The sequence below is a fragment of the Arvicanthis niloticus genome, chromosome 13 (genome assembly GCF_011762505.2).
Source record: "Arvicanthis niloticus isolate mArvNil1 chromosome 13, mArvNil1.pat.X, whole genome shotgun sequence".
In the NCBI taxonomy this organism is placed as follows: domain Eukaryota; kingdom Metazoa; phylum Chordata; class Mammalia; order Rodentia; family Muridae; genus Arvicanthis; species Arvicanthis niloticus.
In genome coordinates, this window is record NC_047670.1 from 48634719 (window position 1) to 48661607 (window position 26889).

At 39.3% G+C, this 26889-nt stretch overlaps 1 protein-coding gene and 1 pseudogene across 23 annotated transcripts in view; one reads left to right on the top strand and one right to left on the bottom strand.

Moving 5' to 3' along the window:
- Ptk2 (protein tyrosine kinase 2) overlaps positions 1-26889 on the bottom strand; it is a 205413-nt gene that overhangs the window by 129929 nt on the left and 48595 nt on the right. For 17 of the 23 annotated variants that reach the window (XM_076911473.1, XM_076911471.1, XM_076911472.1 and 14 more), the window contains 2 exons: positions 23696-24008; positions 4356-4582 (listed from right to left, as the gene is read on the bottom strand). In XM_076911473.1, coding sequence (XP_076767588.1) covers positions 4356-4582; positions 23696-23795 — 327 coding nt within the window. In that variant the 5' untranslated portion in view covers positions 23796-24008. The remainder of the gene's footprint in view (positions 1-4355; positions 4583-23695; positions 24009-26889) is intronic. The other 6 variants (XM_034516102.2, XM_076911465.1, XM_076911468.1 and 3 more) reach the window with 1 other exon arrangement.
- Positions 10829-10954, top strand: LOC117719489 (small nucleolar RNA SNORA70; annotated as a pseudogene).

Consider the following 26889-nt stretch of genomic DNA (forward strand, 5'->3'; position numbering starts at 1 on the left):
TGTTCTTTTTTGTTCTTTTGGGTTGTTTTTTGAGACAGGTTTTCTCTGTGTGGCCTTGGCTATCCTGGAACCAGTTTTGTCAATAAGGCTGGCCTGGAATTCAGAGATGCACTTGCCTCTGCTAGGATTAAAGACGAGTGCTACCAACAGCCAGCCTCTACTCTGTTTTTAACACTTTCTCATCTTTCTCTCTTTCTATTTACATGGCTTCTTTAAATATAGGAGTTCGCCAGGCAGTGGTGGCACACGCCTTTAATCCCAGCATTTGGGAGGCAAAGGTAGGAGTGAGTTCCAGGACGGCCAGGGCTACACAGAGAAACCCTGTCTCAAAACAAACAAACAAACAAACAAATAAATATAGGAGTGCTCTGTCTACATTTTGTACACCTACATGCCAGAAGAGGGCATAGGAACCCATTACAGATGGTTGTGAGCCATACTGGCTCACCATGCTGGGAATTGAACTCAGGACCTCTAGCAGAGCAGCCAGTGTTCTTAAGCTCTGACTATCTCACCAGCCCTTTCACCTTTTTCTCTAGAAAAAAGTCCCAAGTCTAGGACATGTGGAATCTTTTCTAATTCCCAAATTATTTGGACTCACAGTAGTCATTCACGAACCATCACATCTTGAACACACACCCACCTGCTTTTCTAGCAGAAAAAAATTATGCAGTTCTGACTGGTGAAGTATCAGAGATGATACCCAGCAAACACTGCAAACCTTGGACTGCTCACAGAATATCTTCCAGGTCTGTGGTGGAATTCAGGGGACTATACTCAAAGTCCCTTTCCCTCTGGCTCCATTATTTTAACACAACTCTGTTCACAGAACTCATTACTCATATTCTCATCCCCCCATCTCTTTCTCTCTCCTCTACACACACATACACACACACACACCACTCTAGCCACTGAAGTATTTTCCCATTCTAATAAGAATGCAGTCACCAAATGCTATGATCTAATGTTACTCTTTCCACCAAGAAGGAGACAATCTTTGATTAGTGTTCATCTAACTGCAAACACCATTTGGCAAACTACATGAATTTACTTCCTTATAATTACAGGCTCAAATAATACCAGCCAAGCATGCTAAACCCCAAATGTGATCAATACAGTTGCAAAAGTTTCATGCATCAGTTGAAAGTTTAACGTGCTTTGAATGTGGCAAGAACAAAACTCAATGACTAAACTGAGTGTTTTCTCATCAGGCTTCACTTTGAAATTAAAATAAAGTTAAAATCCAGCATACTTCAGCCCCACCCATCTAAAACAACAGGAGGCTGTAGGAGGAGATTTACAGGTCAATATGACTACTCACTTTCTTTCAAACATAAGCTAGGAGGGGAAGGAAGCCAAGGTCATCTTGTGCCCATGGAAAAGAAGCTCCTTTTTATTAAGAAGACAAAAGCGATGCTAAAGAAGTGCAGGTGCCTGCAGAGGTCAGAAGAGGGCGATGGGTCCATTAGCTCGAGTTACATGTGGTTGTAATGGTTGGTCCTCTGCCAGAGCTGTATGCACTCTGTTTGGTCCTATGTTCTTTGATTTTATTTATGTTTATTATGTGTGTTTGTGGACGTGTATGGACAGGTATGTTCAAGTGCCCATGGAAGCCAGAGGAGGGTACTGGAATCTCAGAAGCTTCTGGAGAACGGCAAGCTCTCTTCAACAGTGAAGTTCCTCTTTAGTCCTATTCTTTGCTTTCTGAAACCAGATACTGGCTCTTTCCTAGCTATGAAAGTCATAGATGCCATCATCTACTAGAAAGCAGTTTCATCTACATTAAAAAGTCTTATGTAGCCTAGCAACCTAGCTAGGTCTTCTAGATAGTAACTACAACATCCAGGTCAGTTGCTGCTGCTTCACCAATCCCTCACATTAATGGAAATTCTACTTTCCTTAAATATTATGAACCAACCTCTGCTGCTTGAAAACTGCTCTAAAGTGGCAGCTTCTCCTCTCTCAACCTTCACAGAACCTGGATTGAGCTTTGTCTTGAGGGACTATTATGGCCTATTTGACCTTCTATCCAGGACACTAGAATTCCCTCCTTATTAGCAATAAGCTGCATCACTGTCTTATTACTGTTGAGTTAACTGGAATTAGGCTTTTTAACTCCAGAATTTTCAGTTGTATTTACAACATAGCACTGTCTGGCATAAGTGGTCTAGCTTTTGTACTGTCCTGGCTTTCTATATGCCCTCTTCACAAATGGCTTAAGCCATTTCTAGCTGTAGATTATAAGTTCAAGTCTTCATTTCACTTGTACCACTGAAGGATGACTAACTAGCATAATTTCAGCAATATTACATCTCAGGGAATGGGAACCCAGAGAAGAAAGGTAGTATGTAAAGGAGACAGCACATATATAACTTATTAAGTTTGCTTTCTTATATGGGTGTGGTTCATGGATCCCCAAAACTATTTAGACAAGTATATTAAAAAAAAAAAAAAAAAAAAAACCAACAGAATTCATCACAGCACATAAAATAGCAGAGAGAAAGCAAGCAAGCAAGCAAGCAAGAAAGAAAGAAAGAAAGAAAGAAAGAAAGAAAGAAAGGCAGGCTTGCTTCACAGTTCACTTTGTCCGTGTTCATTATACCATATAAAAGTTCTTCACAATGTTCTTGGAGTAACCATTCTAATACTGCACAGCTTTGGTTAATGTTTGCTGTTAGGAACTGACCATATATATATCTCTAGGATATCTGCCTGAACTTCTCAACAATGTATAACATGTCAGAACTATTTTTAATCACAGTTGGGTACACAGCTTGCACCTAACTGTGATTACCATTTGGACACTCACATATTTTGTAAATACCCATGTGCCCATCTTACAGGTCACACCACCAGGAGACAAGAGGCTCCCTCATACTGAGGTGCTACACACAAAGCTGGAGATGATAGGAAAAACTGTTCCTAACACCCCCGTATCACTGAAATGAGTACCTCTCCCCACATCATGCTCCTTTTAATAATCCATCAACATAGTCCATCAATAGAGTGGTTGTACAGAGGTAAAAAGGTAACAGAAAAGTATAACTCATGAAAGAAACTTAGCCTTAAATCTATCAATTTCTTTATTTGAATAAAACAGTAAAGGAATCTAAATAAACTGATTTAATTGTGGTTAAAAAGAAAAAAAGGAGAAAGACTTACTTAAGCTAACCTTGTCACTAGAAATTCCTGTTTTCTAAGAAGAAATACAGGTAAGGAGAGTAAAAAGAGAGATCTTCAACACTCACCAAAACAGATGCCTCCTAGAAAGCCACAGACTACATCTTTTAAATCTTTATGCTATCTGCTCACATCTAACTTTCTGAAAAACATTTTCCCCTTTGTCTTGCCAGTCTCCTCTCTAAGTCTCTATCACTAGCTCTGACACCCTCAAAAATGCAGGACCTTTGCAGTGGTAGCTCCTTTAGGTGCTGGGACTACCTTTAAGCTTCCTAGCACCCCATCAGTTTGTGTACAGTACACCCTAAAAGAAAGTATTCTACACTACGCCATGTCTCTGACCTACAGACCCTAAGCTATGAAAGCAAGTGCTTAAAGCAACAAGAACACTTTCATTACTAGAACCTCTCAACCTTAACTGATCTGAAATTTTATTATAGTGTCAGAAAGCTGACTAATACAGATAGACCTTTTACATCCCTACAACATAACACGGTGTTTGAAACACATTATATGTTCAACGGCTTCTAAAGAAATTGTTCTACCTGAAGATATAGGAACACTCCCAAATTTATACTTCCTAGAAAAATCATTTTATTTTACAAGATTAGAGGTTATTTCAATTGAATTGGCCGGGCGGTGGTGGCACATGCCTTTAATCCCAGCACTTGGGAGGCAGAGGCAGGCGGATTTCTGAGTTCAAGGCCAGCCTGGTCTACAGAGTGAGTTCCAGGACAGCCAGGACTACACAGAGAAACCCTGTCTTGAAAAACCAAAAAACCAAAATAAATAAATAAATAAATAGAATTGGTTCCCTGTACCTTTCCAAGGGTTAAAATAATTAGGTGGGAAAACAAAAATGGCAGTACATGACTAAAATGAGATTTAGTTATTATTTTCCTAAGAAAACAATACTTACATATTAACAAAGTCCTGCTTGCCAAGTGCTAGGGAATCAAACCCAAAGGTTCACACTACTTGGCAAATGCTCTAACATTGACTAATCCCTAGCCAGTTGAGTGTATATCAGAAAGAAAAGGTTAACATCTCTGGAATATGTGAAGTTAAATAAGACATTAAATAAAAACTATTTTGTCTTTTACTTTGGGGGGTTAGGAGTTATATGCCATTGAAACATAACTATTTAAAGATGTCATGTGAGAAGAAATACTTACCCTGACATCAGTAGCATCTCCATGCCTAATAATACTGGCCCAGGTGGCTGGCTCACTATTGCTTTCAAAATAATGAAAGACCTTTAATACTCGTTCCATTGCACCAGGGGACCGTTCCATGCCAGTACCCAGGTGGGTCTTAGTACTCGAACTTGGTGTGTGATTCAAGTTTGGGTCAAGATAAGCAGCTGCCATTCTTTTGCTAGATGCTAGGTATCTGTCATATTCTGTTGAGGGGGAAAAAAGGAAAAAAAAATACTTTCAGTGTAAAATGAACAGCAATTACAATTTGACAATTGTGTCACCAACACTGTCTTCTAGTCACCATTCTGTATGCACAAAGTATTTAAGGAGAATAGGAACTTAGCACCCCATTCAATAACTGTGCTCTCTCTCTACACCCAAGGCCTGTTGTAAGAGAGCTATAAATGCCTTCTAAAAAATTTTGTTTAAGGACCAGGACTCCTATTTAACAATGTCAAAACCTCACTGACTTATTTAAAAATAATACAATGGCACACACACACACACACACACACACACACACACGCCTTTTTTAACCTACTCTTTATTTGTAGGACTATATCACAGCAAAAGCAAACTTACCAGTTTGCTGCCTACTTTTCAGGAACTTAAGAAAATGTTCTTTCTTCAAATAAAACTTTAGGCTTTATGCACACTAAGTACTAGCAACTATAAACAGTAAAACAAGGGAAGCTGAGGACATGGCTCAGTGAGTAAAGGCACCTTGCTCTACAGTCATGAATACCTGAGTTCAAAACTCCAACACACAAGTAACAAGCTGGGCACAACTACACATGCCTTTAACCTTGGCATTAGGAAGCAGAGACACGCAAATCCCCTGTGCTCATTGGCTGGCCAAAGGGTCACCTTCTGACCCTTGAAAGAACCTCTCTCAAGACAATAAGGTACAAAACAGTAAGAGAAAGACACCTGATACCCTGCTCTGGCCTCTGAATTGCAATGTACACAAACATCTACAGCCACACTGTTCAGATATGGTGTAGCTTCCCTATCATTCCTGACTGTGAACTTCCTGTTCCTCTGATTCTTAACAATCTTTCAGTCCCCTCTTCCATGGGCCTTAGGTGTAGGAACTGTGTTGTAGATGTTGGGGGTCCCACTCAGAAACAAAGAAGTGACTGCTGAACAAGGGAAATTTAGCCTCCCCCAGGGATAAGGCCCCCTAACTTATCTAATACAAAATAGTCCTGAAATTATATATATACAAGCCACACTAAACAGACTCAGAAAATATTATATGTAATAGTAGAAATTAAAAAAAAAAAAAAAAAAAAAAAGAGGCCATCAATTTGAGAGAGAACAGGGTTATGGGAAGGGTTGGAGTGAGGATAGGGATGGAGAAAAGAAATGCAATTATATTTTAATTTAAAAGTTTAAATTCTTCTTAAGAATTATTTATTTATTTTATGTATAGTGGTACACTGTAGCTGTTCTCAGACACACCAGAGAAGGGCATCCGATCCCACCACAAAAGGTTGTAAGTTACCATGTGGTTGCTGGAAATTGAACTCACAACCTCTAGAAGAACAGTCAGTGTTCTTAAGCGCTGAGCCATCTCTCCAGTCCTTAAAAGTTTAAATTTAAAAAAAAAAAAAAAAAAGACCACACACACGTGTGTGTGTGTGTGTGTGTGTGTGTGTGTGTGTGTGTGTGTTAAAAACCATAGGAAGAACCACACCCTTAATATTTCAGAAACGCCTTAAGTTCTAAGAAATTTACTTTTTAGAAAAGATACTACCTGTGCTAACAAGGATATAAAAAACATCAGCCCTTTTTATGATGCACATAAAAAGCTGTGTAAAACAGCACAATGAACATGAAAGCAGTCTAGCAGGTCCTCAAATGGCTAAACAGAACCACAGTGTGACCTAAAAAATTCCCCCGCGCACTGAAAAATTCCAAAAAATTAAAAACACATATCCAAATAAGTAGTTGGCATATTTAAGGCAACATTGTCCATAACAGCCAGAGTTCAAACAATCCAAGCCTAAAGCCCTCCCTCAGTGACACACTTCCTCTTAACAAGGCCCATCTACTCCAGCAAGGTCAGGCCTGGTGATCCTTCTCACGCAGCTGCACTCCCTGATAACTAAGTATTCAAATCTATGAGTCTATGGAGGATGTACTTTCTAAAATCACCAAATCCCTGTACTAATGATTTCCAAGATGTAATGTTAAGTTCAAAATCAAAATATAAACAATGGCTACAGGATACTCTGTATTAAAAACAAAACAAATACATAGATGTATATCCTCAAATATACAAAAGAATTGAAGATTAGTGAGACTGAATACGCATGGACTGGACAGAACCAACAAAAAAAAGTTAGGAATGGAGAAAGGGCGGGTATGGCACTTCTGTGCACAACTGGGCATAGTACTCTAATTGCTAGTAGCACAGACAACAGCAAATTTGGCAAGAGTCAACAAGGACTATGACTACTTGGAGTAGGTTCTGTGTCTAGCATTAAGCTAGACAATCATTAAAATGAAAACTTAATCTTCCACTGGCTGGAAAGCAAGTAACCTATCTCAAACAACTCACTTGTCAAAAGGAAGCACCAAATGTTTTTAATTCAGAAGTAGAGTGAAATAATGAATATGAAAATGAAGACAGGGCTGTACCTAGGGTCAAGTTTACACACTTAAATGTGTATATCAGAAAACCCTGAAAACCAGTCATCTAAGTACATGTGCCTAACAAAATTTAGAAGCTAGAAAAAGATTAAGTAAAATTTTTTACAACAAAAACCAGTAAAATTGGCATAATTCCAAGGAAGGGCAATCAAGAGAAACAGATGCAAGATAAACTACAGATAACAAGAAAGAAGAAAACTAGGAAGATCAGGGACTATTAGATAAAACATACAACTGTTAATACATTGATAGTCTTGTTCTTGCTAATGAGATTACCAATAACTTTGTACCAAATTGAAATTTTAGATGGAATATTGATTGTTTGGAACAAAGTACTTAAGGAAATCAAGAAAACAAATATTAAATTGAAGCCAAGTATAATAGCTACAACCTGTAATCCCAAAATTTGGTGTCTAAGGCATGAAAATTGTCTTCATCTCTCTCTCTCTCTCTCTCTCTCTCTCTCTCTCTCTCTCTCTCTCTCTCTCTCTCTCTCTCTCTCTGAGAAAAATCCTTAACTAAATAAAGAGTTCCTGGCCAACCTAGGCAACAGTGTGAGTTCAATCTTAAATCAAAAGTAGTCCTGTAGTGTTCAGCCCTACATGGGTCATCTTATCGTAGCCTTTCTCCCCGAGGCTCCAAGGTCATCAAGGAAGACGTAGTAGAACAACTCTAAGAGTCAAAGGTTGTAACTCTTAGAAAACAGAGTTTACAAAAAAGACATTTCCTTTCCACATATGAACTCACAGAGATTATGACAACATGCGTAAAGCCTACATAAGTTCAAGCCAAACCAAAATTTCACCATGAAGGGGAGTATCTTAGTTAGGGTTTTACTGCTGTGAATAGACACCATGACCAAGACAACCTTCATAAGGACAAGATTTAATTGGGGCTGGCTTACAGGTTCAAAGGTTCAGTCCACTACCATTAAGATGGGAGCACATAAATGTCCAGGCAGGCATGGTGCAGGAGGAGCTGGGAGTTCTACATCATCATCTGAAGTCCGATAGGGGAAGATTGGGCTCCCACACAGCTAGAAGAAGGGTCCCATTGCCTATCCCCACAGTGACATGCTTCCTCCAACAAGGCCACACTTCCTAATGGTGTCATTCCCTCCCTGGGATAATCATATTCAAACCACCACAGGGAACGATGGGCATTAAGTCTCATTCCTAGCTGAAGATCTATTAGTATGTGATAGCTACTGGAAGGAGAGTCCATTTTCTTTTAGGGTATGACACCTGATAGGTTGACCGCTCTCCAAGACAAGACTCACATCCAAGAATATTTGGTAAATACAAATTGAACTTACTGGGTTAGGGAGAGGAAGGAAAAACATAGTGAACACCAAGATGGGTCAGTAGGAAGGTGAGGGTAGCTCTGAGAATAGTTGCTGGAGGGCTTAAATACGATCTAAATACATTGTTTAAAATTCTCAAAGAATTAATTTAAAATATTACTTTTTTTTTAAAACTAAGCAGGAGCTGGAGAGATGGCTCAGCAGTTAAGATAGCTAAGTGTTCTTCTGAAGAACCTGGGTTAAATTACCAATACCCACATAGCAGCTCACAACTTTATGTAACTTCAGTTTCAGGGGATGTGACACCCTCACACAAACATACATGCAGGCAAAACACCAATGCACATAAAATAAAAAAAAATAAATTATTTTTTAAAAAAAGACAGTAACAAATAACTTGAATGGAAAAATAGTAACTTACAATGAAAATTCTTTCCACAAAAGAGTATTTAAGTTTTTCCAATAAGTTAAAAAAAAATCTTATAGATAATCAACAAAGAATATTTAAAGTATCTGTAAGACTCACAAAACAATGATACTAGAGGGTGTGGTGGTACACGTCTTTAATCCTGGCACTGCAGAGGCGAAGACGGGCTCATATCTGTGAGTTTGATAGTCATCACAGAGAGGTCAAGTAAAATATCCATCTGCCACTCAAGCATAATAACCTGAGTTTGGTCCCCAGTAGCCACATGAAAAGCCAGAGGTGGAGGCAGAAATGGAGGACAGCTAGCCTAGCTGAATCAGTGAGCTCCAAGTTCAATGATGTGAGAAACAGTTCTTTTCTCTCAAATGGGGCTAGCTCACCAAAAACCATGTTCTGTAAATCTTCCCCATCACCTTATGAATTGAAACTCTACTGGGCATGTCTATTAGCTCAACCTCTGAAATTCCTAACTTAATCTCTATCACACCTTTCCCCTTTGTGCTATGAACTATCAAATAGCATCAAATTATAAGGTCAAGATCCCAGCAATACGGAGAAACACTGTAGATCAAAAACTAAGTGAACTTTCTGCTTTGCTGTGTGCTTGCTAGCCCTGTTTAAGTCACCGGACACCCCTTTTTCAAAAAGAAACTGCCTTCTTGTTGGGTTGCTTTCACTTTGTTCTTCCTTAACATAGAGAGTTCTCTTCTTAACACAAAGAGACCTTGTCTGAAAAAGTAGAGAGTGACTAAGGAAGAATACAGATATGGATTTCTGGCCTCCACCCACAGTGCACACATTTGTACACTATACACACTGGCAGGGTGGGTAAGAGTGTAGAACATAAGAGTGGGTGAGAAGTCGGGGGGGGGGGAGCCTGCTATTATTCTTAGACAACATGACTACTTACCTACAACGAAACTCAAAGAAGGCTTCTACAAAATTGGTGAGTTTAGCAAGACTCTTGGATCCCTAAGTGCACTTCTAATCATTCTAGATTTCTTGTTCCTCCTCACATGAAACAACTAAGAATTTCTAAATAAGACACAGTATCACTTGATTCTTGACAACAGAAAAATGCAACAAAACTGTACCCCAAAGTAGTCAGAGAAGCCAAGTGGTGGTTGTGGTGGTGCCCACCTACAGTGCTCAGGAGACTTAGGGTAGCAGGAATCACTTAAGTCCAGAAGCCTGAATAATACAGTAGATCCCATTTTTGAAAAAAACAAAATGTGTGTTGTAACTCCAATTCCAGGGATCCAACCGCCTCTACTGACCTCTCAGGTACCAGACCTACACCTGGTACATAGACATATAGAAGCAAAACACTCATACACATAAAATAAACAAATCTAAAAATGAAATTTTAAGCTTCTCAAAGAGAAAATAAAAGACATGAAATTCTGAAATTAGGTTTACAGCAGTACTCTCAAACTATTTGTGGTAAAAGACTAACTGTGTTTTGATTTTAAACCTGTTACAATCCAATGCTTTTTCTTTGGAGGGTAGGGAGGTGCTAAGAGCTGGACGTATGGCCTCATAGAGACTAACAGGATAAGCAAGCACTCTACCCCTTGCTCCAGACCAATGTTCTTATAAAATACAATAAAAAAAAGAATTTCTGAAAAAGTAAACTTAAAAAGACAGCAAAGCTGAGAATTTCGTTTCTATCATTAATGTTAATATATGGAAAATGTCTGCAAGGCTGCTATAAAGGTTTCTGAATGCTTACAGAAAGTCACCAACTTTGTGCCTAGTTTAGACTAGGCACAATCCCAGTGCCAACATTAGTTTGGTAGGCCATGCTTAATAGCATCCTGGCTGAGCACCAGGGACTCTAAATCCTCAATCAGACTGTCAGGTTGAAGTCCATTTAGCCAAGAATTCAATTTCTTCAAGGACCAGCCTGCTGGGCTATCTGCTTGGATCTCCCTTGAATCAATAGGAAACACCTCTAGGATCTTAACTGCCAACACTTCTTGAAAAGGTTGGGCAGCCTTGAGTCAAAATGGGAAGATCTGAGACTCAATTTACAATTAGATATAAATACTACAGAAGTATTTGCAGCCAATTAAGCCAACCAGGTTCTTTTCCTCATGGGAACAAAGGATGCAAACAGTGGCCTCTGCGGTAGTATATGCAACACATGGCTTGTACGGGATTTCCTACAGGGTCTTGGAGACAACTTTCTGATTAATACTCCCATCTCTAGTCTCCTGCTATCTCCAGTCTAGACTCCAGTAGGTTTGTATGGGGCTTTTGAGAAGCTCAAGGACACAGTGGCCAAGGTTCACACTAGCCACAAGGTTCACAAAGGTCATCATGCCCATCCACACCAAGCTACAGAATACAGAATGTGTGACTGAGTTGCTGTGTAAAGTCAAGTGCAAGTTCCCTGGCCAACAAAAAAATCCACACCTCAAAACGGTAGAGCTTTCGGTAACTGGGACCCACTAGAACCCAGAAAGTCACTCCTGGCCGGGAGCACTGAACAGATCCAGGGCCCCATCTCTAACCCCAGTAGTAACACCCACCCCACACAGTTCTGATACAACCAAGACAATAGGAAAGACAGGCTCCAGTCAGAGACAGGGCAGGTAGCACTAAGGAGATCCAAGAACATAAGCATCAGCAACCCAGGGTACTTGGCATCATTAGAACCTAGTTCTCACACACAAGAAAGTCCTGAATTCCACATATCACTAGAAAAACAAGATTCAGATTTAAAATCACTTCTAATGATGATGATAGAGGACTTTAAGAAGGGCATAAATAACACTCTCAAAGAATTTGAGGAGAACACAGGTAAACAGGTAGAAGTCCTTAAAGAGGGAACACAAAAGTCCCATAAAGAATTACAAGAGAACATAACCAAACAGGTGAAGGAATTGAACAAAACCATCCAGGACATAAAAATGGAAATAGAAACAATCAAGAAATCACAAAGGGAGACTACCCTGGAGATAGAAAACCTAGGAAAGAAATCAGGAGTCATAGACACAAGCATCACCAACAGAATACAAGAGATAGAAGAGAGAATCTCAGGTGCAAAAAATACCATAGAGAATACTGACAAAACTGTCAAAGAAAACACAAAATGCAAAAAGTTCTTAACACAAAACATCCAGGAAATCCAGGACACAATGAGAAGACCAAAGCTAAGGATAACAGGTATAGATGAGAGTGAAGATTCCCAGCTTAAAGGGCCAATAAATATCTTCAACAAAATTATAGAAGAAAACTTCCCTAACCTAAAGAACAAGATGCCCATAAACATGCAAGAAGCCTATAGAACGCCAAATAGACTAGACCAGAAAAGAAATACCTCCTGTCACATAATAATCAAAACAGCAAGTGCACAAAACAAAGAAAGAATATTAAGTGCAGTAACAGAAAAAGAGCAAGTAACATATAAAGGCAGACCTATTATAATTACACCAGACTTCTCACCAGATACTATAAAAGCTACAAGATGCTGGACAGATGTCATACAGACCCTAAGAGAACACAAATGCCAGCCCAGGATACTATACCCAGCAAAACTCTCAATTACCATAGACAAGGAAACCAAGATATTCCACGACAAAACCAAATTTACACAATATCTTTTCACAAACCCACCATTTCAAAGGATAATAGCGGCAAAGCTCCAATACAAAGAGGGAATTTATACCCTAGAAAGAGCAAGAAAGTAATCCTCTTCCAACAAATCCAAAAGAAGATAGCTACAGAAAGATAATTCCACCTCTAATAACAAAAATAACAGGGAGCAACAATCACTGTTCCTTAATATCTCTTAATATCGATGGACTCAATTCCCCAATTAAAAGACATAGGCTAATGGACTGGATATGTAAACAGGACTCAGCATTTTGCTGCATAGAGGAAACCCTCCTCAGTGACAAAGACAGATTCTACCTTAGAGTAAAAGGCTGGAAAACAATTTTTCAAGCAAATGGTCCTAAGAAACAAGCTGGAGTAGCCATTCTAAAATCTCCAGCCTGAGAACACAAAGGGAGGGACTCATGGCTCCACCTTTATAAGTAGTTGAGGGTAGCCTTGCCAGGCATCAGTGAAAGTAGACAGCCTTGGTGTCTGAAAGTTTGGATTCCCTAGTGTTGGGGAATTGCAAGAGCAGGGAGGCAGGAATGAGAGGATGGTGGGAGTGCACCCTCATAGTAATAGGAGGAGGGGGGATGGGGTAAGGGGTTAGGCATCAGTGGAAGTGGAGGGCCTTGGTGCCTGAAAGTCTGGATTCCCTAATGTTGGGGAATTTGAGAGCAGGGAGGCGGGAATGGGAGGATGGTGGGAACACACCCTCATAGAAACTCCCAGAATTATATGGATTAGACATGACAGAGGCAGGCCACTAGAAGACTAGATTCCAGAATTCAAACAAACAATTACCTTGATACTAAAATTGTTTTGAGAATTGTATATTGCAGAACACACAGCCTTGGTGTTTCTACTCATCAAGCGAGCTGAGCAGACCTGCTCGAACTTCTGATGTCCTGGAATTCCAGCTGAATGCAGTGAAGAAGACACAGCATCAGAGGCTTATCAATTTACTCTTCCCGGCCCCACTCGCCCCTCCTCTAATATCTCGACACCCATAATCAGCTTGAAGAAGTTAATGAAGATTCGGTGCCCCTATTCCCTGGGCTTGGGGACTGAGGTGGTTAATATTGGGCTGTCTTTCTAAGGAAAAGTAGTGGTTTCGTTGGAACAGGGAGGATTAGCAAGGATTTATTACATAGCCATAACCTATTGGTAGAAATAAGTATAATTGTTATTAAGATGAAGTTATAATTTCTTAAATGGTACAGAATTTACTTTGATTTCAAATTTAAGGTTTTCATTGGTACGAGTTTCTTATTGATATAAAAGTGAGATTAATATTGTTACTCTCATAGGCATTGTACCTATACAACACATTTAGGAATACAAGGCTTAGACCCAGTCCTTTAACGTTTTTAACTGATTTGAGATGGTTAGCCTATAAGTTAAGGGCCTATAGCAAGTTCATGGCTCTGAGTTTATTGTTAGGGTGTTTTGTATATTTTTTTTAGAAATAGCTGAGAGGAGTCAATAGACAACAGTCCAGATTGCCTTACATAGATAGTTGATTTTCAAAACATCAAAAGTCCACAGAATTGACGTTACAAACATTTCTGTATTAATGTTCTTTTTGATTAGAGACCTATCTGCTCCTGACAGCTTCCTGTCTTGGATTCTAAGAAGAAATTGAGCATCTTTGGAGTTACTCCAGTTGTGGTGAGACAGCCACTAGGCAAGAATTGCCTCTTTTCATCTACAGACAAATCACTGTCTAGAAAGGGACACACTTGTGGAATAGTTGACTGATTATATCTGCCTAGACAGAGTAATCAGCCCTTAATAATTCTGCATCACTAGGTCTGTTAGATGATCCTGGGCCAGAAGGCTGAAGATCAGATGCTCCAACATTTTGTAGTAATAGGGACTGTCCAGGTTTTCAGCGGTCTCTATAAATTGGCTAAATTTTAGAAGCTATGCTTAGTGCTTCCCATAATTTCAGTTGCCTCAGTCATTCTGGATTTCTGACAGGGTTGAAGACTTATAGTCTCATAGCCAATCCTGACTATTTACTTTGAGAGAAAAGATTTGAGAGGATGGTTTTCAGCTGACATTCATTCTAAAGCCAAGAAAAAAAGCCAGAGATGACAGAGGTCTGGTTAGTCAACAAAATGATGGACTGGGTATTAGGTCTACTTTGTACCTTACTGACACAAATTGGTATAGTTATGCTTTAATTGTATTTTGAGAGAAAAGTTTTATTTTAACAAGAAGGGTGATATGTAGGAGGAGCTAAGGTGGGAAGAGGAAGGAGAGGAAGAGAAGGCATAAGGAGAGGAGGAGGAGCTAAGAGGAGAGAGAGAGACAGACAGACAGACAGACAGACAGACACAGAGAGAAAGAGAAAGAGAGAAAGAAACATGGAGGCAGATGTTCGCGTGTCTCCGCCAGTCAAAGATAGTTGGTATATCTAGGTTGGGTATTGGGTTACACTTCTGATTGTATGGGCATCTTGTTATTGAGCATTACCAAAGTTATAAAGCCTTTGATTAACATTTAAAAAATTGTATAAAAGCAAAAAGGAGGAGGGGGATGGGATAGGGGTTTTCTAGGGAAAGAAAATGGGGAAATGGGATGGCATCTGAAATGTAAATAAAATATCCAATAAAAAAATTTTAATAAACGGTAGAGCTTCACCAAGTTTTATGCAAATGAATTTGAAGACATTGTAGATGAGAAGCAGTTCATTTCTGATTGGCTTTGGGATTAAATATATCCCTAATTGTAGCCCCTGGCAAGTAGAAATCCCTGAACACCTCAGAGCATTTAGAGTGCCGAGCCCTACCAATCATATTTATGAATAAATCTCTATCTAGTGGAAGGGGCACCAGAAATACAAGGACAGACATCCCTCCTTTATAAAATCACTATAGATCACCCAAAAGCAACAAGTGACTGTCACTTCAGAAGCAGAAGAGTAGACCAAGCAAAAACTAGTCCACACCCAGGCTTTAGAACAGGAGAAAACTCTGGACTAAGGGCAAGGAAAAAGAAAGCTGAAAAAAGCCCAGTAACCTGGGAGAGCCAACCTGTACAGCCATGCAGGAAAAAAAAAAAAAAGACTCCACAATAGCCCACATAGTCACCTTACATATTCAGGTGTTTGAATTCATTTGCTTCTTACTTTTGTCTGGTAGTTCATAAGGGAGAAAGATAAGTGGTTTCTAGCCAAGGATCACTATCTTACCATTTCAGTATCTTAAAACTAACTCACAGCACTTTGCTTTTTAAAATTCTGTTAGGAAAAAAAAAATGGTGTTACAACACTAAACAACTAAGTCAAGAGAACTGAACATAAGTTCTCACCACTCATATTTTCAGCAAGTTATTTACCTCACTCTGTATGAAGATACCTAAACTGCAGCATCACTGATCCCACAGGACCCTGGCAAGGACTACAGATTCAACTATAATGTCTACATCATGCTTTACAAAATCAGCACTATGTGTGGCATGACCACCTGTTAATTCATTTCCTTCAAGTGACTCACACATCAGTTTCATGTACAATACATGATTACAAGTAAGGACACTGGGGCACTCAGTGAAGTTACAGAGCTGAAGAAGCCTAATAGTGTTGCTCCAAAATCTGTTTTCATCCAAACCACAGCACATGAATCACAGGGAGCTTGTAAGAAGGAAGAATGCAGGAACACGATCCCAGAGTGGCCTGTGTGAAATCTCAAGCTTGTAAGCTGTTACCCTGATACTAATAAGCTATATCACAACTTCCTCACTGCATTTATTACTTTCCATCTGAAAGACATCTGAGAGAAGACTATCACCTGCAAGATGCTTTTTTTGGCTATCAAGACCTTTACGTCCAGTACAGGTTGGTCTCACCACAGGTAGACATAAACTTTCTTTGCTCACTATGTCCTGGGCCTGCTGACCACACCACATATCATGGGCTACCACTACCTATGTATGTCTCAGCAAAGGCCCAACTGCAATGTATTATGGCATGGCCAGCAATCCCACTGATGCACTCATCCTGTCTCTTGCAAGCGAAGGAATGAGCTATACCTTCCAACAGAGTAATTACTTACTAAGAATATTTAAGTCACTATTATAGTGTAGTGAGCAAAAATACATAGAATGTAAGTGAGCTGCATTTGTGCATGTAGTCCTATGAAGTGTAAGCAAGGCCTTGCATATCAGAAGATCTACTCATAGTCCAAATAATTAATTAAAAGCAAAAATGAAGCAAAACAAGACATCCTTCCTACCCTAAAAGAGTTTTCAGTCTAGTTGGGAGAAAACCACAAAAGTTTACTAAGTACTTTTTAAAAAAAATATAACTAAGAATGAGCCAAGTCAGTGAGGAAAGTCAATGAAAGCTAGCTGCTAGGGATCCAGTACTTAGGAAAACTCCAATACTTTGGTGACAAGGCATAGTTGAGAGACATTTCCCCACTTGTTTTATGAAGCATCAATACTTTGATAATGACAATCTGAAAAAAATGATTACAAGAAAAAGTTATGAACTGATATCCTTCATGAACAGACACAAATAATCTAAATAACAAACAAATATACTGAACACAACAGAATAAAAACCAATGGTATATTATATTTAAGAGAGAATTTATTATCAGGAATACAAGGTCAGTATCTGTGTCACTGTTCTATTGCTGTGAAGAGACACCATGACCAAGACAACTCTTATTGGGGGCCTACGTATAGTCTCAGAAAGTTAGTCTATTATCATCCTAAAGAGGAGCATGGCAACACACAGGGAAGCATAGTGCAAGGAAGACCTTTACATCCTGATTCACAGGCAGCAGACAGAGAAAAACACACTTCCTCCAACAATTACACACCTACTCCAACAAGACCACATCTTCTAATTCTTCCCAACAGTCTACCAACTGGGAACCAAACATTCAAATAAATGAGGTAAGGGGTATGGTGGCGGAATTCTCATTCAAATCACCACATTCCACTCCTTGGTCCCATAGGTTTGTAGCCTATGTATGCCATATCATGTTACAAAATGTGTTTAGTCCAGCTTCAAAGTCCCCACAGTCTACCACGGTCTTAACACCTTAAAACTCCAAAGTCTCTTCTGAGACGTAAGGTAATCTCTTAACTGGAACGCTTTATAAAATCAAAAATCAAAAGGCAGATTACATAACTTCCAAAAGGCAATGAAACAAAATATACATTACATCCCAAAAGGAAAGAAAGCTGGGAAAGGGAGCATAGTAAGGGAATACTGGACAAAAACTCAGCAGGGCAAACTCCAAACTCTGTATCTCCATGTCTAATGTCAAAGAATTCTTCAGATCTACTCCTTTCAGCTTTGTTGGCTGCAACCCAGTTCTCTCTCTTGGGTTGTTTCCATACCCAGTCAGCAGCTCTCATTGGCAGGTCTCCTATTGCTCTAGCATTTCCAACAGCTTGGGCTCTGCAACAAAATCCAGGCTTCACCTTTACGGCTTCACACAATTGCCTCTCCTGGCCTCCATACAAGGACTCTCTTGACACATGCCTGGCCTCAGAGACTTTCCTTAGCTATGGAGAAGGTTCCATAACCCCTTTTCTGTATCCTTGACTCTAAAGCCAGACTTATGTGACCAAAGCAGCCAAGTTCTTCTGCTTGCTGGGGCTGGAAACTAGCCCCCTCCTTCAATTACAAATGCATCTGCTTTCTGTGGTTGATGTTTTACTTCCGTGTTTAAGCTTTCCTTTAATTACTTTTCACCAGTTGGAAGCTTAGCTGGGTCTTATTCTAAAGTTACCACTCCCTTTATATTCTATTTAACATTAGGCTTTTCTTTAAACTTTTTATCTCCCTGAGCACAGGAATTCCTGTCTTCAACACTGTATTTTCTGGTGCTCCTTTTTTTTTTTTTTTTTCCATCTCAACTGTACACTTGGTATATTTCTTTGTGTATCTATTTTTCTTTTTTTGTAGATCTGCATAAGAGTGACCATTAATACCAAGAGTGACCAAGTAAAACAGTCAATACTAGGTTGTCTTGAAATCTCCCCTAACAACACCATAAATCTAAAATTCAAGTTAGCTTCCAGCAGATGTTTTGAGCAGACACAGAAGGCAGTTATTTTTTACCAAAATCACAAGGCCACTCTTGTGATTAACCACTTGCTAATATTTTTCCCCTCTGAAACCACTTGAGGTAAACCCCTATAGGTCACATCATCCTCAGAACCATTGTTTTCTTTGCTCCTACTAAGATGGTCCTGTAAGTACTGTTTAGTTCAACCACCTTTCTAGCGCAAAGCCCCAATATTCTTTTTGGTCCAAAGTCTTCCATATTCCTCCACACAACGTGATCAGGCCTGTCACAGTAATACCTCACTTCTAGTACCAACTTCATCCTTAGTCACTATTCTACTGTTGTGAAAAGACACCTTGATCAAGACTCTTAAAAGAGCTTACAGTTTCAGAGAGTTAGTCTGTTGTCATCAGAATGGGGAGCATGGTGGCACACAGGCAGGCATGGTGCTAGAAAAGCAACTGAGAGTTTTACATCCTGATCCATAGGCAGCAGGCAGAGAAAGACTGACATGGACTACTGAAACTTCAAAGCACTCCTTCAACAATGGCACACATACTCCAACAAGGCCACATCTCCTAATCCTTCTCAACTGTCCACCAATTGGGAACCAAGCATTCAAATATACAGGGAAGTGACAATAGAGAGTGCAGACTTACTCAAACCCCACAGTTGGCTTAACACTCAATACTTAACATATCAGACTGCAAATAGAGGTAGAAAAATATTTGACAAAATTTAACATCTTTCTCACTATAAATAAAAAAGCCTCATGAAACAGAACTAAAGAGAATTTTTTCAAATAATAATAATAATTAAAACTTTTTTAAAAGCTAGAGCTAACACATTAACCCTGAACACTTTCTTCCTGAAATCAAAACAAAGATACTTCTTCCCACTACTTGCCCATAGTCAAAACAAATACTGATAATCAGCCAAGGGGAAAAAAAAAACGAGATGAAGACATGCTAATGCCCACTGCAATATTATAGTGAGGGGCTACTGCTATGTTCACAACAAAAAGAAGAGGGAGGACACAACACAGTCTTCCTGTTAAGACATCAGAAGCAACATCTATCTGCTTACTACATTGGAAAAGACAGAACCATGTTTCCTACAGGAAAACTACTCCTCTCATTCAACCACTTTTAAGCAAAAATAGATTAGAAGTGATCTGCAACCTAGGTTATTTCATCCCATGCCAGACAAGAGAGAAAGTCAGAGGACTGTGACCTAAGGAACTACTGCTAAGTTATTTAGCTTCAACACTGCATATGCAAAACTGGGATACTGATGAACGCTATCTCAGAGGTCTTTGTGAGAAATGAATGGAGGCATACGTATGTGCAAACTCACATGTGCTCACATGTGACATTTAGTATCTGTGGAATAAACTTTAACAGTTACAAGATGTACAGAGCTTACGTTCTCTTTTTCTCCCTCTCCCTCTTCCCCCTTTCTCAAAAACAAACAAACAAACAAAAGCTACCCTTTAGGCTGCAGAGATGGATAGCTCAGTGATTAAGAGCACTGCCTACTCTTGCACTTCCTATTCTTCCAGAGGACAATTCCCAGCATCCACATGGAGCTGTCTGTAACTCTAGTTTCAGGAAATCTAAGACACTCTGGCCTCTATGGGCACCAGGCACACATGTGCAACAGATATACATGCAGATAAAACATTCACACACATAAAATAAGAAGGGGGAGTGGATTCTAACCAATTGGGGTAAAGCGGGGAGAGGGGGAAAATAGGAAATATTTAGTGAAATAGTCAAATAATTCTCAAAGAACTGACAATAGCTGAAGACTGAAGCCACATCACATACATCTATCAGATATAAGCCAAAACCAAAAACACACACTCACTGAGATTAGAATAGTCAATTTGATGAGTCTAAAACTAGATTTAATCACATACAACATATAAGTAAAAGTATGTAGCTCCAAAAGAGCCTTTAAAATAACACTTACTCTACACAGAATGTATTAACAAATATTTAAAATAATATCCACTTGTGCCAACTATTTACTAGGCAGAAAATATTCTGACATCTCAGACAGTATTAAAATTTAGTAAAGAAGACAGAAAGCCAACAGGTTAAGTCTCAAATGACATGTCACAGTACATGCAGTATCAGTGCAGAAGTGCAGGCTCTGGTGGGAACCCCAGAAAGGATCTGGCTAGGCTGAGAAATGAGAGCTCATTTAAGGGGTACTCTAATTGTAAATAGGACTGGGGGAGCCAGTGAATATCAAACACAGCTCTAAAGGAAGCATCAGCATATGCAGAAGGTCTGAGAGGGAGATTCCAATGTACAAGGCACTGAAAAACTAATGAGCAAGACAATAAGTAGTTCAAAGTTGAAGCAGGCAAGAGAGACAGGATGAAGTGAGACCTGTGGGGCACAGTAAAAATGTGGGATGTTATGCAAAGCTAATAAGCCACTAACCAGTTTTAAACAGGAAAGTATCAGATTTTTGTTCTCAGAAAATCTGAAGGATGAACAAACAGGTATGAACACAGTGATAGCATACATTAACAGAGAGGTAAACTGATTAACTCAAGATATACCCTGGATATATAAAAATAAAATGATAGATTTGTGCATGGAAAGGAAAGTCCAAGAGGCATCCTGGATCTACAGCATGAATAAGTGCATTGGGACCTAGTGTGTACTAAGACAGGGAAGATTTGAGACAGCAACTAAGAGTCTCATCTCTGAAAGGTAACTGATATTTATGCATACTATGACTGTATACACCAAGGAGCAGTTGCCACTCCAGTATAAGAGAGAAGGAAAGAGGACAGCTGGACAAATGAATGAACAGATAAAATTTTAAATTCTTATGCAGAGTGTGACTTCAACCAGAGAAGTCAGAAGTACATAAAATCTTAATTACAGAAAAAAAAAATTAAAGAAACCAGAAAACATACTTTTTCCTAACAATCAAACCTCTGGCACCACTACGGTAAATGGCCAGTCTCCTCCACTCCCACCCACCACAATGATGGAACAATGTACAACTGATAATCAGAAAACTCCACAAGCAGGTTTTTCCCACACAACACTTTGTAACCTAATGTTCTGAGAACACTTACACTTAGTATCCTTAATTAATACATATTTTATGTCTAGGAAATCACACTGTAAATACATATCTCTCTTAAGTATCTTAAAATATAATCTTCTTGGATGATTCTTCAAACTAAACAATACACTAAACTATTAAAGAACAAACACTCGAGTGTTAAGGGTACCTTGAAGATCCACTTCAAAGTATATAAAGATAGGTCTGTTCTACTATTTTTAGCCTGTCCTGGTAAGAATCTTATGTCTTCTTAAAACTGGGACACTGCTATGTGTTTTGAGGTTAATGTAACTGGTTGAATGAAATGTGTGGTTTAGAATGTCCATTTGCAAGCAGAGAGTTGTATATTCTTTGCATCTGATCTTTTAACTCTATCTACACACTGTCATTGTTATACTTGAAATAACTTAAGTCAGCTAATTCTTTGATCATGAAGACAATATTAACAAGCATGGGGAAAAGTCTCCTGCCTTCTGGTCCTAATACAAGAAAGTAAAATGGACAGTCAGAGAGGAAGTTTATAAAGACAGCTGCACTGCAAAAATCACTGCAAAAGCACAAGCTCAGCTGAGAAGGCAAGGTGACAAGCTCCTCCACTTGAACCACCAAAGTAAACTATCAACAGAGGAAAAGGCACCTGGCTCTGCAAATAGAAATGGAGCCCACTGTGTCTCACTGTGTCTTTAACATGTCCCAGTTCCCATCCTCTGCTTTGAGAGCTTTGCTCCCTCAGTCTAACATCGAAAGAAAGGTACATTTTAATTTAAAATTAGCTATTTGTATTTTCTCTAATAGTCTGCAAACACTTGAAAAGCAAGTTGCTCTGATAAAATTTCTTTGTGGTGAGTCAAAACACTACTATCTCTTTTTTGTCAAAAAGTTCTCATTTCTAGGACCACTTTGAGTAGGAAATCCAGTTGCTAACTATTCAACACTTCAGTGGTCTAGGTCTACAGCTATTGGCTAGTCATGGTCTGTGAGGGAACCTGGAAGGCTTTTTACTGCACTGCATCCATATACTATAGAGGTGGCACTCTGTATACAACCTACAAATTCTTCAGTAACCCTAAACTCTGCCTCAGTTATGTTCATTTACATTACATGGTCCTCATACCACAAAACTACAATTATAAGAAGTCAATGTCTTTTAAATTTTGAGAGCTTCGATTTAAGTTTACAAAATCTTTATTCTGAGTACCTATGTAATAAAAGTAATGGGTGCTTTATTCAGATACCATAGAACTCAAACAGTTTAAATGCTGCAAGCTTTGGTGCAAAAGCCTAACACAAGTAACAAAGACAAATCAACCAATGAAAACTAATCTTAAAAACTGCAGTGTGATGCTAACACATCCTAGTCTAGAGATACTAATATCTTTAACCTAAAAACTAAACTGACTAAGCCTCTAGTTCATTCATCAAAGCACAGCTCTTGACCAAGTACAGACTCCTCCTTTTGAAAGCCTTCCTAAGTACATCAGCACAGTACCTAAATACATTTCACACAGTGCCAGATTTTTATAAAATCTTAAGTATGTTAATGGCTTAAATATTCACCACTATGCTAAGCAAATCTGTCTGTCTTGAGTTATGCATTAATTTTATAGTTTCTTTAACTTATTAACTATGCTTTTTAAATGTTGCCTTGAATGCTAGAATGAAAACGCCCTACTTTATATTTACATTTCTGCATCAATACAAACCCTCACACTAAAGTAGAAAATTCTTTACTCACAATATTCTTAACCTGTGGCAATAAACACAAAATAACAGAGCTTCAAGTTAAATACTCAATGCATATAAACAATAAAGGAAACCCACTTAAAAACAACTAAGCCCACATTACCCTTTTCTCCTCTGGTCCTATAGTAAAACCAATCAATCACTTTGTTCTTTAAAAACTTCTAGTCACAGAATAAATAATGGAGCTCTGAGTAAAAGGAAGAAGCAAAAACACATGACTTATGCACAGGACAAGTGATCTAAATCACTTAAGCACATTTCCATACAAACATTTCATTTTCTACTTACAAGGTCACCTAACTGGTTTTATGCCCCAGCCATAAGCCTATACCACATTTTTTTTTTCTCAAATGTAATTGTAACTAAGTTCCAAAAGAACTATTACCTAGCTTTTTTCGTACAAAAGCATGAACTGACATAAGGACACACTGAAGAGATCTTTAAGATGTTATACCTTTAGCCCAACACACTGGAAATGGACTACAGCCGCTTTTCTCCATACAGATGGCACCTGTAGGTCTCAGGGCCTCTTGGCCTGCCCGTTCCAACAACATATACCCAATCCTATCAAGATCAAGCCAGGAGTCCGCACACAAAGTCCCAGTTCATCGCTCCGACAGCATTTGCTTGGATCCAAAGCAAGACTAAGCTTCCCCTGTGCTCCTTTTTTCAGAGCCTGAAGCACGGTTTGAGAGGTGCTCCGTCTGTAACAGTTTCCAGCAGCTCCACGGTGGCCTCTCAGTTACTGAATCTTCTGCTTCCGCAATCTGAAACACAGACCGTCCTGGCCAGATTAAGCCAATGAACAGAATAAAACCAGCTAGTCATGCGACTCCATGGGTCTGGGTTCCTAGATTCATTCAGGGAAAGGGAGAGGGGGGAGGGAGAAAAGGGAGGAAAAAGAAGAAGTCCCAGAGCCAGCACCTTATGAATATGCTAATCTCGCCCTTCTGTTCACTTCATCTGGCCGACTTCTGTTTACAAAATGACAGTCGACTCTCTAAAATTGAGTAGGCTGCAAGCAAATCCAGTCTGACCCAGATCAACTGGCCATAGATGATTCCTAAACAATTCCTGTCTTCGGAATCATGCCTTTGGCACTTTACCAGCCTTATTCTGGTCTTAAACTAAAAATAATTAACTTGATGAAATACATTTTGAAAAAATGATCACAATCAAAGTAAAACCCAAATGTGGAGGGGATGACCTATATGAGCCCAAATACCTCACAGGTAAAATATTTTCCTTCACTGATACTTTTATAATACACCTATAAGTATACAGAGATTATCTAGAAAACAAAAACCAGAACTGAAGGTAGCCAATTTACTTTAAAATATGCTTAAAGAACAATGAGGGATCCAAGACACAAGGTTTTTATCTAGCTTCAAGTATGATTACTGTCTCTGGCCTCAGAAGATGAGTGCTATCTCACAGGGAAGTAGGACAGAGACTACTTTCACAATCTACATCAGCAACTTTTTTTTAAATGCAAAACTTACTTTTTCCATTCAAATGAGAATCAAGGTCATGCCAAAAATCAGGCTATTTGAACACATTCCACATAAGCATCAGGACAGCAGGTAAGGAGTTTCTGCTTAACACCTTGTTCTTCAAGCATATGTAATACATACTGAAACTCTACAGTTCTTGTTTGCCTTGTCTGTAGGTGACTCTGCAGTCATACAATCCCATAAACAGCCAAACTCAAGCACTTCCCTTACTGAGTAAAGGGCCAAGATTTTCTATTCATTTATTAACTTGAGAAAACAGGAGCTGAACAAATACTTAGAACAAGAAACATGCTTGTACCCAGCGATGCCCAGGACAGTTTTCTTCAGTCCCGTCACCAAATGTGATGACACCTTTGACTCCAGGCTCCACTCAGCCTCATACCAGCTGCTAGAGCTCCAGAGGCCATTCCTGAGGCACCCTGAAAACACATTATTCCCAAGCATGAACTATGGTCCTAGGCAACACTAAAAAGAAAGGGCTATAGAAAACATTTCAAGCAGGCTGGAAGAACAGAAGAAGCTAGCAAAAGAGCCACCAGATCCAAAAGGATATCCTAGTCACAGAGGACTATTGCTATCCAATAAGAAGTAAGCACACCAAGCAAGACCACCATCTGCCTTACCACATGAGCATAGCCATCACCAACAGGTGCACAAGTATTCCAAGTCAAGGGTGAGTCTACTGAAAACTTATGACGTTCAGAAACCACCACCAGCTACTCCTACTGCTAGACTACACTCCATACCCAGTGCACTAACTGTTCAAGACACCTTCGGAGCCAGAGCAGCCCAACTGCAAGGCATCCACCATGAGGGCACAGACACCGGAGGAGAGGCCCTGCTTAGGAAGGAGGACCACATGCTCAGCTGTGATATGGGGACTCTGAGTCACTCAACCAATCCAGGAACCATTTGAGCCTAACTTGATAACAGCCTCAGGACTCCCAGAACAAAATAAAGAGTAGTCCAGGCAAGGGATGAGGAGGATGGAGCTAAGATACTGGCAGGAACAGTGGAGAGGACAAGTACAACCCTGAGAAAAGGGAATAGGAAGAAAGGGCAGGATGAACCCAGTTCCTGGTTTTAATCCATGGATGGGATTCTCTCTACACCCTCTCACTGACTTAGTTTATTCACTGTCCAAATATTCTCACCTCTTAATGTGTAAGCTCTTAAGGGGTGAAAAAGCCAGGTATGAAAGATGACTAATTTCTACAGTTACTCTGAGAGCAAATGACTAAAAGTATGCCTAGTACTGAGGAACTGAGGCAGTAACAAAAACCTGAGAACCCATTGGGTGAGGATCATGGGGTCAGATGACAGCTGGAAAGAGGGGGAAGAGGTATATTACCAGAAATTAAAAGGACTACTAAAACTTTTTCTAAAAATTGTAGTTATAAGTTCAAGGCCTGATCTACATAGAGAGATCCTGTCTCAACAAACAAAAACCTATAGTTATAATCAAAATAATACCCCTTAGTCTATGACACAATCCCAGAGAGGATTTTGATGATTCAGAGAGGTCAAGGATTTTAAAAGAACAGATGTATACCATAACGAAACCTAAAAAGAAACCATTAAGAAGTCCTCTGTTCTCTATCTTGTGAAATATACAGTGCCAGCATTCACTAAAAATTCTGTGCTGTTCCAATTAATGTTTAGTACTGGCATAATGAAATGCAACTCTAGTAAATTCTCCTTCACAAGTAAACTCATATTAAAATGTACAAGAAAGAAATAGTACTATTTGTAGAACACCAAAACCTTTCATCCCTAGTCACTGTTGCCTTCTTGCTTCTAAGGGGTCTATCAGAAACCCTTATTAACACCTTCAGAACACAGCCAGTGTCTATGCACCATTGACTACTGCCCACATTCTAATTCAGGCTCTTGCAGAACTACAACTATAGCCTGCTTCCTCGGATTCTATCCTAAACCTAGCAGCTGCTGATCTCTGGAAAGAGCAAGCATATCATTCATTCCTCTATTTGAATCTCGGTCAACATTTCCCCCAAGATACAAACCAAAATATTTAGCAGAGTATGATGAACCCCGTGTGATATGATTCACCTGAATACACCTTCATCTCACGATTATCTGTTGGCTTCCATAGCACCAACCACTACACTGACTT